The following is an 11599-nucleotide window of genomic DNA, read 5'->3' on the forward strand; positions in this document are numbered from 1 at the left end:
TGTTGACATGAATTTTCAAATCATGAGCTTGCCTCTGAGACTCTTGCAGAGAAGTACCTTTCATCTATATTTTTCCAAATCCCCAAAATGTTTATTAAGGTGTCACATTTTGCCCACAAAATTACATTTAACAGTTATAAAACAGCATGTAGTGCCTACACTGTTTGGTGTCCTGTGGCCTTCATTGTGTCCAGCAGCTTCGATCATGAATGAAATGTTGTCGATTGGAGTACCACAAGCAATGGGTGACCCCGATAAGATGTTCCATTTGATTCTGTCATCACATACCTAGGGACAGAACAAAAAAAACACAGAATAATGAAACTTAGTTTTTAATGATTGTTTAAAATTCAGGTGAAAAGGTCAAAATTTCATATTTCATAAGCCTTTTATTTTGAAATGCAACATCAGATCTGAAAGTATATTTGGTGGATACCTGGGGAGGCCCGATGTGCACTAGACATGGTCTGTTTCTGGGATAATTTTTTTTAAATCAGGTGTAAAGGTCAAACTGTCAGACTTGAGTGGCCTTTTATTTTGACATGCAACATCAGAATAGAATGACAACACTTTGGTTGAAAACATGAGGTGGCCTAGCGTGCCGTAGAAGTAGTCTGATTGCACAATACTGAATTTCTTTTTAATTTTTTAAATGATTTTTAAAAAATCATGTGTAAAGGTCAGAATTGCAGATTTCAGAGGGCTTTTATTTAGAAATGCAATATAATATTTTGACGAGTGCTTTGGGTGGCCTAGTTTGCATAGAACTGGTCTGATTGCGAGGTAACAAAATCAGATTTTTTAAAAATGTTTTTTTTTATTTCAATAGTAAAGGTCAAAGTTGCACATTACAGAGACCTTTATTTTGAAATGTAACATCCGATCTTAATTAAAGTACAGTAATCCCTCGTTTATTGCGGTTAATGGGGACCAAAACCACGAGATAAACAAAAATCCGTGAAGTAGCGACCAATTAACATATACAGGGGTTTTTTTGTTTTTGTTTTTTAAGTCCGCAAACAGTCCGGGAGAAGCTGGAAAACAACAGCGAGTCACATATACAGTACTGTACTCCATGTATATGGAAAAAAAATTTATGAATATGTTAGAAAAAATCCGCGAAGCACCGAATCCGCGATAAACGAACCACGAAATAGCGAGGGATCACTGAATTATCGTTGGATATCTGGGGTTAAGTACTGTTTACCTATACCCCTCTTCCTCAACTGGCGGACCGCGATCCACGACCGGACCGCCGACCTCCTCTGTCCGGACCTCCTCTGTCCGGACCTCCTCTGTCCGGACCCTCAGCAAATTGTATAAAATAATAATTTATAAAGTGATTTTTAAGTTATACATTTTATATTTGTGGACTATAATCTGCGCATTACCGCGATCGCTTGTTAAAATAACCGTTGTATTCTTTGCATGCACTAACAGATGTAATGCAGAGGACCGCGGCAGCGCGACTTTGTGTGTATAATGTTTGACTGACTGGAGACCCTGGTTGAGCAGGGCATGTCGGCGATAACGATGCGCTGATTGGCTCCTCTGAACTGAAGGTGTGTCCATACATAAGCGTCAGCATATACGAGGCGCTGATTGGCTCCTCCGAATTTAAGGTGTCCCCATACATAAGCGTCAGCACGCGTCTATCCCAATACACACGCATTCAAAATAGTTCATTGTGGCCGGAAACAGACGCATGCGCAACGCCACAGTGTGCTCACAGCTTCAGTCCAGGAGAGCCGCACACACAATTAAGACGAAGGTTTCGATTGTGTGCAGTTTTGCTCTCATCTACCAGGGGGTCTTTGCAGCTGTTTAACAGCAGAACAGGTAAATAAACGTCACAATGGCGTCCTCTAAAATTGCTTCAAAGAGAAAGGTGGACAGTGAAAATCGGCGTTTCAATGAAGAATGGACTGACAACTATGCTTTCATTCTACCTCTGTCGAGCACCAAGCCACTGTGTCTAATACAGTGCACTCCGCTTAATAGAACACCAGTTAATAGAGTAATCCGCTTAATAGAGCAAAAGGCTCTGGAACGGATTTGCCTAATGCAATTTCCTATAAAGATACTCCGCTTAGTAGAACAGATCTCCGCTTAATAGAACAGGCCGCAAGCAATGAACATTGTAAACTAGTGGTTTTCGAAGTGTAGCTATCGCGATACTGTACCACTATCGCGAGAAAACGCGGTAGTTCTAGCCGTATACAGTAACAGGTAGCACGCGTCACTCCAGACATAGACACACGCACGTCACAATGGCTTCAACTTCATTCAAGAGACGAGGGCTATCACCTGCGGATAAGAAGGACATACTCAGACGATACGATGCATTGCCGGATTCTCAGAAGGTACGCCCGCGGTTTCCAGGACTTCCCTCTTATCCAGCGCATTGAGAGGGAAGTCAACCGCAAAATTACGGACTCCTGTTTCCAGACAAAAGTAACGAATTTTTTCTCGTGATTTGAGATGTTTGACTGAAGTTGATTAAAGTTGTTGTTTTGTTGTTTGATTAAAGATATGGACGTCCACAGTCGAAATATCTCTTCTAACTCGTCAGCAGGGGGTTTTCTGCGTGCATAACTTGGTCGTCGACGTGTCTGAAGGTGTACCTAATAAAGTGTCTCCGGTTAATAGAAACTCCGCTTAGTAGAACAGAAGCGCTTCGGCCCAATGGTGTTCTATTAAGCGGAGTGCACTGTATGCCTAAAGACGGTAGCTCTGGTCAAGAGTCAAAATATTAAACGCCACTATGTGACAGAGCACAGCTCTTTTGAACGGGATTTCCCTCCTAATTCAGAGCTAAGAACAAACGAAATGAAGAAACTGAAAAGGTCATATCAAGACTCAAGCAGTAAGATTGTGACATGTATGACACACCAACAAAAAGCAACAGAGTGCTCACTGAAAGTGGCCTGGGTTTTGGGTAAGCACAAGAAACCATTCTTTGATACAGAAATTATAAAAGAATGCATGACATAAGTTATGGGCACAATGTTTGAAGGCAAAGAAAAGGAGCAAATGACAGCCAAAATAAACCAAATTCCACTGTCAGATTCCACATCGACCAGACGAACTGAAGTCCTTGCTGCTGATTTGTCTGGCCAGCTTTGTGATCCAATACAAAATTGTATTTCCCTAGCAGTAGATGAGTCCACTGACACTACTGATAATGCACAGTTGGTGGTGCTTGTGAGGTGTTATGATGAGGCAAAGGGGGAGTTCATTGAAGATGTTTTGGGATTGTTAAACCTCAGTGGACAAACAAGGGGGGAAGACATCTATGCAGCAATGTCAGAATTGATGAATGAAAAACAGATAGATGTGAAGAAAGTTGTGTCAATTGCTACTGATGGAGCTCAAGCCATGTTGGGGGGAGAGAAAGGACTGGTTCAGCGTCTGAGAGAGCATCACCCTGGCTTGATAGGCTACCACTGCATAATCCACCAGTCTGTCCTTTGTGCACGTCTGGGAGAAGTGTACTCTGAAACTATGACAACAATGATGAAACTCAAACTTCTTGAGAGCAACATCTGCACTACAGCACCGCTTGCTTCGCATATTCCTGACAGAGGTACATGCAGCTTATGATGATTTGCTCCTTCACAACAACGTCAGATGGCTGAGCAAAGGCAAGGTCCTGGAGCGTTTTGGGCCGTAAGAAAAGAGCTGGAAATGTTTCTGTCACGGCACAAGAGCACAAAAGAAACACAATTCCTGGAACTTCTGAGAAATGATGAGAAAATGGAAGTTGTGGCATTTTTGGCAGGTATAACATCTCATCTCAATGAGCTAAATCTCAAGCTACAGGGGAAGTACAGCACAGTGTGCGAGCTGATGTCAGCAGTGCGGGTCTTCCAAAGGAAGTTGGAGAATTTCAAAGTTGACCTACAGGTAATTATATTTTCCATTTCATACCACACACATTTTATGGTTTCTGCTTAACATGTTTTTAATACTTCATACCCCCTTTAAAGCATTTCTCCTTATTTGTTTTTACCTTTTACCCACAGGAGAGAATGGAACACTTCCCCAAACTTCTGGAACAGACCAAAGGAAAAGAAGATCGCATTCAGTGTCACATGGAATTCCTGGAGAAGCCGATTGCAAATTTCAAGACTCGTTTTGATGACTTTATATTGGGAAAACAAGTCCTACTGTTCATTGACAACCCATTCCTGGTCAAAAATGTAAGAGAGTTCTCTGCAGAAACACACAAAGTCTTTCAATGGTCAACACCTGCTACTCTGCAAAATGAATTGATTGACCTCCAGGAAAATATTGCACTGAAAGAGGCTCAGTGTGACGCTGTCACTTTCTGGACAAGGATGGTAACTGCAGCTAATTATCCTCTGCTGCACAAGCTGGCAATTAACATTCTCACAATGTTTGGGTCAACTTACAGATGTGAGTCTGCATTCTCCACAATGAATATTGTGAAGAACAAGTACCGCACTAGACTTAAAACACTGGCGCATCTTATTTTCTAAATCAAAAATTGTGAAGACAAAGCACACAAGCATCCTCATTCACATGAATTTCACATTATTGAAACACATTGAATGATACAATATGAATGCATGGATGTGAATGATATTGTCAAGGGTCAATGTCATCTTTATTGTCATATATGCTTTATGTATGACATGCAGCATAGATGAAATTTCTTCCTCTCAATCCTCAATGCATACATGCATGTAAACATGCTGTGCATTAAACACACACAGCTAAGAAAGGATAGCAGCTACACTATATAAAAAAAGACATGTGATCTTAACAGTATAGACAATATAAACAGCATAAACAACGGCGCTTGTGGCTACACTGAGCTTTTAACTCATTCAGTACCAGTCATTGGGTAGAGTGAGGTAGTGCATTGTATACACGTCATCATCAAATCAGTTTGTTCAGTCTGTCAAGTGGGTTGGCTGCAGGGATTTTGAAGGTCCAGCAGGTGGCAGTGGTCAGCGACACAGTATCAGCACAGTATCAACGCAGTGTATCATTGTGTCGACACGCCTCATGAGACGTTAATAGTATTAACAGAGATTGTTAATACTATTAACAATCACTATTAACAGAGATTGTTAATACTATTAACAATCACCGTTAATACTATTAACAGTGATTAATAGAACACTGTGGCGGCTGGCTTGATTTCAACTTTGCGAGTGGATGCTGGCGTGACCTCAGTAAAATGGCGGATAAGATGAACGGACGTTGACAATTTCTCCAGCTTGACTGCTCATTCATTATTAACTTTATATTCAAAGGAATATGGCGCTCAAAGCATGAAAGAGACATTTATGCTGTTTTCGTAGTCTCACAAAAATACTTTTGAGTTACTCCACAGAAATACCGGCAAAACCATGAAATAGAACTGCGGTCAAGCCAGCCTCCACTCGCAAAATCAAAGTCAAGTGAGCCGGCACTGCTATTGTCAGTGCTCTGCATTACGGTAGTCTGCTGTCAGCGAGCGGCGTTGGCCACCTTCAAAATAAAAGCGTTCCACTAATGCATAAACGTCATTTGTTTGGGTTAAAAGAAATTAATAAAAGTATCAAATAAATAATTTCTTGGCTGTCCGGTAAAGATTCACTGAGGAAGAACAAGAACTCTCAGAACAGCACCAATCAGCGTTCTCAAGTGGATATAGAAAATAAAGTCAATGGTAATTCTACTTCAATTTCACCTGATATTAAAAATAATAATAATTTAAAAAATCAATCTGGGTGATCGCGCAACTACACCGGGTTGTCGACAGTAGGGCACGCCAGGTGTACAACCACAGTACTTGCATTCAGATCAAATGTTCCATTACCAATTAAAATGCCTCTCAAATATGACATTTTCAGCTCCTCTCCTTATTGACCTCATTTCTAACAAGTTGATCTGAACACATAACACGTTGACATTTTCGACCGTTTAAAAAAAAAAAGTTTTAAAATTGAATCTTTGTTATGTCGTGAGGTTTCTAGGTCTGGGGATAACTACAGCACTCCGGCTATCCAACCCAGCCACTTTCGTCCAAATCCGATGTTGCATTGTGGAATAAAAGGCCTCTGAAATGTGGCAAGATTACCTTATTTCTGACATGTTGACGGCGGTCAAGAGACTCAACACGTTTTTCACGCCTTCACATTCATCCAGAAAATTGCACCCTGTTTTTTATTTCTCTTTTTTATATCTGACTCCTTCATTCATGTTTCTGTTATGTCTATTCTAACAAACGCTACAATGCAAATTTGCTGAAAATGAATATATATTTTCCCATTATGATCGTTTAAGATAAGATAAGATAAGATATCCTTTATTTGTCCCACAATGGGGAAATTTACAGCCTCCAGCAGCAAGAATGTATGTAGAAAGAAGAAGAGAAAAAAACAACAACAACAAACATCTTTCAATTAAATACAATATGAACACAAATGGATAAATCGCAGTACTATTTACAATTTACCTTCACAACATTTAATTATTATTATTATTATGATTGTTATTTTTTATTCATCAGCCTGACAGCAGTCGGTAGGAACGAGCGTCGGTATCTCTCCTTCTTGCAGCGCTGGTGTAACAGTCTCTGGCTGAAGGAGCTACCAAGTGCTGTCAGGGCGGGCTGGAGGGGGTGGGAGGGACTGGCCATCATAGCTTTTAGCTTAGTTAGCATCCTTCTGTTGCCCACCTCCTCCAGAGTGTCAAGGGAGCAACCCAGGACAGAACTGGCCTTCCTGACCAGTCGCTCCAGTCTCTTTCTGTCCCGGGCCGAGATGCTGCCTGACCAGCAGACAATGCCATAATAGATGGCCGAGGCCACCACCTGAGTTATAGAACGTCTTAAGGAGTGACCCCTGAACCCCAAAAGACCTCAGTTTCCTGAGTAGGAAGAGTCGTCTCTGTCCTTTCCTAATCAGGGTGTCCGTGTTTGTGGACCAGTCCAGTTTGTCGTTGAGAAGAACATCAAGGTACTTGTAGGAGGTCACCCTCTCTATGTCCATACCCTGGATGTTCATCGGGTATGGTTTATGTTTGCATACACTGTTAAAATTTGACTAATTCAAGTCAGAAAAAATTAATATGTTGTATGTTGAGTTGTAAAAACAACTTAGTTATTCTGGTTAAAAGATGCCCTATACAAAATTTTGCTTATGTTGTTTTATAATGCTGTGTTTGTTTATTTTTTCCCTTTAAATAGATACAGTGTGACGAATGTGAAAGGTGGTATCACGAGCAATGCCTTGGAATGACCGTGATTAACTTGGTCATGCATTGTATGTGAGCCATGAGTGTGAATTGGACACCTGGGAGAACTTCATCTATATATATCTGAGTGTGTGTGTGTGTGTATATGGACATAATTAATATGTACATGAGTGTAACATTGTGTAAATAAATTTGTAAATGTGTATAAATTTGTGTTTGTGTGGATGTTGAAAGTAGTGTAAAGGAGTGTAAAGGCTCAATTTCGACCAAAAGAAAATGTGTCAGTTTATTTATATGTGAATTATACTCTCCGTTCCTATTCAAGAAAATTATCTGTGATGTGTGAACTACAATAAAACCCACCTAAAATAAAAGATTAATATGTCGCTAGTCGTTTTCCACAAAGAGAGTGTTGTTAAGATGATGAGAAGAAGTCTCCAGTTCAACTCAGAACAGAATGAGAATTGAAAAATGCTCCCACTGATGCCGACACCAAAAGATCGGTGATTGGCTCATTTCACGTTCAATCACAAAGAGCAAGAAATCAAGCAAGCAGAAAAGCTGAGCGTCAGCCAATAAACACCCACTGCCACAGACTCCCAGAGATGCTGAGCGTCCAATGGGCAGGACAAAACCAGCATTTATCCAATGACTCGTCTCGTTTCAATGCATTGGGACAACCTATGTGAACTCTCCCGACGCCCAACGTCCGCGCGGTAGACGCTCAGCATCCACACATTTTAAATCAGAGTGAAGCTACAGGAATGAATGAGAAGAGTGTTGTGTCGTAACCAGGAATAAGAAGCTGATTCGGAACAAAAGTTGAGCACGTTGTAGCGCATATTAAGTCAATGACATGGACACATTTGAACACACATGTATTAAATCACTTATTTTTTAACATTTTAGGGGCAGCTGAGCTCCCTTTGCAGTCTTAGTGCAATCACCTCTGGTTAAAAGGCTTTTTTGTATCGTATTGTAATAATTTAATGTCAAGATTAAGAAATTAGACTCATGTCAGTCTGTTCATAACCTAACCAGGTCACAGAGACTTGTTTATCCATCTCCACAATAACCATATTACTTTTTACAGATGATACACACATCGGGTCTGGTTGAGGGATAAGTAGGCATCAATTACAGCCCTCACGGGATAACAAAGATTCAATTTTTAAGAATTTTTTTAAAAAACGTTCGAAAATGTCCAAATTTTAGGCGTTCAGGCCAACTTGTTGGGACCCAGATCATATTTTCAATTTTCAGAGGCCTTTTATTCCACAATGCAATATCGCATTTGGACGAAAGTGTCGGGTTGGATAGTGGGAGTGCTGTAGTTATCCCCAGACCTAGAACCCTCACGGGATAACAAGGATTCCATTTTTAAGAATTTTCTTAAAACGGTCAAAAATGTCAACATGTTAAGTGTTCAGGCCAACTTGTCGGGACCCAGGTCATATTTTCCCTTTTTGGAGGCCTTTTATTCCCAAATATAACATCAGATTCAGAAGAGGGTGGTCGGGTTGGATAGCCAGAGTGCTGTAGTTATCCGCAGCCCTACAGCCCTCACGGGATAAAGATTACATTTTTAAGGATTTTTTTAAAACGGTCGAAAATGTCAACATGTTAGACGTTCAGATCAACTTGTCAGAAATCAGGTCAATAAGGAGAGGAGCTCAAAACGCCATATTTGAGAGGCATTTTAATTGGTAATGGAACATTCGATCTGAATGCCAGTACTGTAGTTGTATACCTGGTGTGCCCTAGTGTCGACAACCTGGTGTGGTTGCGCGATCACCCAGATTGATTTTTTTTTGTGATTTTTTTTTAATATCAGGTGAAATTGATGTAGAATTACCATTGACTTTATTTTCTATCTCCACTTGAGAATGCTGATTGGTGCTGTTCTGAGAGTTCTTGTTCTTCCTCAGTGAATCTTTACCGGACAGCCAAGAAATTATTTATTTGATATTTTTATTAAATTCTTTTAACAAATGACGTTTATGCATTAGTGGAACGCTTTTATTCTGAAGGTGGCCAACGCCGCTCGCTGGCAGCAGACTACCGTAATGCAGAGCACTGACAATAGCAGTGGCGGCTCACTTGACTTCGATTTTGCGAGTGGAGGCTGGCTTGACCGCAGTGAAATAGACATGTATACTTTTGATAGCTGCGTCGATAGTGTCATAAAAAATATACCTTTAGTTCAGCTACTGTAACTGACTTGTCTCCCAGCTGCAAAAAAATGTCCTCGGCCGAGTCCGGGCATGGAGGGACTGAATGAGGTGTCGTCGGCAGGACAGATAACGAGGACGAACGGGAACTCCGGGTGAACCTAAGGGTTCTGTTTGTTTTCAGCGTTGAAAGTCTGTTGCGAATGAGCCTTGAATAACATTTGTGGAAACGCACCCACAAATAAACGTAACACAATGTTATCAACATTCTAAAAACTGTCTCTATGTACAGTACAAAGTGTCATTGTTGATAATAGCATAACTTTGCCTCGAAAAAAAAATTCAAGGAGATATCAACCTACCAATCGCACCAAGGAACGATATGCCTTGCGCATGCGCAGCACATCCTTGATCACAAACTACGGCATACATACGAGGACAAAATAAAAAGGCTTTTGTAAATGGCGAGTACATGGAAAAACTTGGTATTAATCAAAAAGAGACGTGTAATACATGACAGATAGATAGATAGATAGATAGATAGATAGATAGATAGATAGATAGATAGATAGATAGATAGATAGATAGATAGATAGATAGATAGATAGATAGATAGATAGATAGATAGATAGATAGATAGATAGATAGATAGATAGATAGATAGATAGATAGATAGATAGATAGATAGATAGATAGATAGATAGATAGATAGATAGATAGATAGATAGATAGATAGATAGATAGATAGATAGATAGATAGATAGATAGATAGAGTACAGTATTCAAAAATTGCTTAGCAGACCAGGACAGCATTCAAGTAAATTTACATATTAATGTCCATCACTCGGTGTTTTTTTTTTTGTGATACATATGAGTGTGTTTACTACATTTCTCAGATCAGATGTGAGCAGGCTCCTTCCGTGTCACATTAAATCTAATTTCTGAAAATCTTGCAACCTGACCACAGAATCTCTTGACAACTCCAAAATATTAGGTATTTGCTGTTAATAGTTTACTCATGAAAAATCATTGATTGGAAGGTATTTGATGCAGAAAGACGAACTTAATATTATCATGTTTCAAAGTTTCATTTCAGTATATGCTTGACCTCGAACCGTATGTTCTCACAACTTGTACACAATGGAGCACACAGAAAAATGGGCAACTTGAGGTGAATAAAGCCAAGTCCTCATTAACTGATAATGTCGGCAGGAAGGTTCAACTTCGGGAGGGCAACATGATAATATGTCTTCGGCTTGTTACAGTGTCTCAATTCATGTGAAATCTACCCATTGAAGTAAGGTGTCCATTGTTTGGACCAGGAGATGTTTTGGCCTCTGAGGGGCCTATTGGTGGGCTGGGTTGAGTGGTGTGACATATAAGAAGGGAGTGTTTTTCTGATATATCACTTGTAATTTGTATACACAATCAATAAAAAGGCCGGCAGAGGTTGCAGGGGTCGGGTGTCAGTTGGTAAGCGCACATGGAGTGGCTTCGTAGAAAACTGCGCCTCCTGCCGGCAGAAAAGACAATCTCTTCCTGAGTCTGTTTGTTCAACTGTCTGAGTGAACAACTGTGACAGTATTTTAGACCTTTTTTTGGTGTGGAGTGGGGAGGGGGGGTCATACTGTGAAAGACCACTTTTAAACACCAATATATAAAAATTTGTCTTACTTGAGGTCTACAACTTCTATACCAGGGGTGTCAAACTCATTTCACATAGTGGGCCACATACGGCCTCGGTAGATGTCAAGTGGGCCGGACCATTATAATGATACCATACTTTACTATAAATAACCAAAACAATATGTCTTTCCTTTGTTTTGGTATAATGAAGCACAAGAACATTAGGAAAACGTTGTAATTTAATGAACATATCTCTAACAACACATTTCATGAACCCCCTTACATTTCCTTCAACAATTTACTTTTATCATTCACATATATGCATTGCAACTGATCCAACTGATTGTACAAACTTTAACAAGTAATTGGCATTGAAAAATATAGTAATGCACTTTAAGATTAAACGAGATTTATAAAGAAAATAAGTTTTAAACCATTTACATAATAATAATAATAATACATTTTATTTGTGGGCGCCTTTCTAGAAACTCAAGGACACCTTACAACAAGCAGTTAAAATCATGAGTACAATGTTAAAAACAACATCAAATAAGATAAGAAAAAATACAACAAAAACAAATAAATAAATA

General features: G+C 39.8%; 1 protein-coding gene across 4 annotated transcripts in view; it reads right to left on the minus strand.

Annotated features, from left to right (window-relative positions):
- The window catches only part of hlcs (holocarboxylase synthetase (biotin-(proprionyl-CoA-carboxylase (ATP-hydrolysing)) ligase)), a 73865-nt gene extending 64075 nt beyond the window's left edge, over positions 1–9790 (minus strand). For 2 of the 4 annotated variants that reach the window (XM_052047222.1, XM_052047221.1), the window contains exons 1-2: positions 9409–9790; positions 160–288 (exon numbers count right to left, since the gene is read on the minus strand). In XM_052047222.1, the coding sequence (XP_051903182.1) occupies positions 160–288; positions 9409–9651 (372 nt within the window). In that variant the 5' untranslated portion in view covers positions 9652–9790. The remainder of the gene's footprint in view (positions 1–159; positions 289–9408) is intronic. The other 2 variants (XM_052047224.1, XM_052047223.1) reach the window with 1 other exon arrangement.
- Between the last annotated feature and the right edge of the window lie 1809 nt (positions 9791–11599).

Source organism: Hippocampus zosterae, chromosome 16 (genome assembly GCF_025434085.1).
Source record: "Hippocampus zosterae strain Florida chromosome 16, ASM2543408v3, whole genome shotgun sequence".
NCBI classification, from domain to species: Eukaryota; Metazoa; Chordata; class Actinopteri; order Syngnathiformes; family Syngnathidae; genus Hippocampus; species Hippocampus zosterae.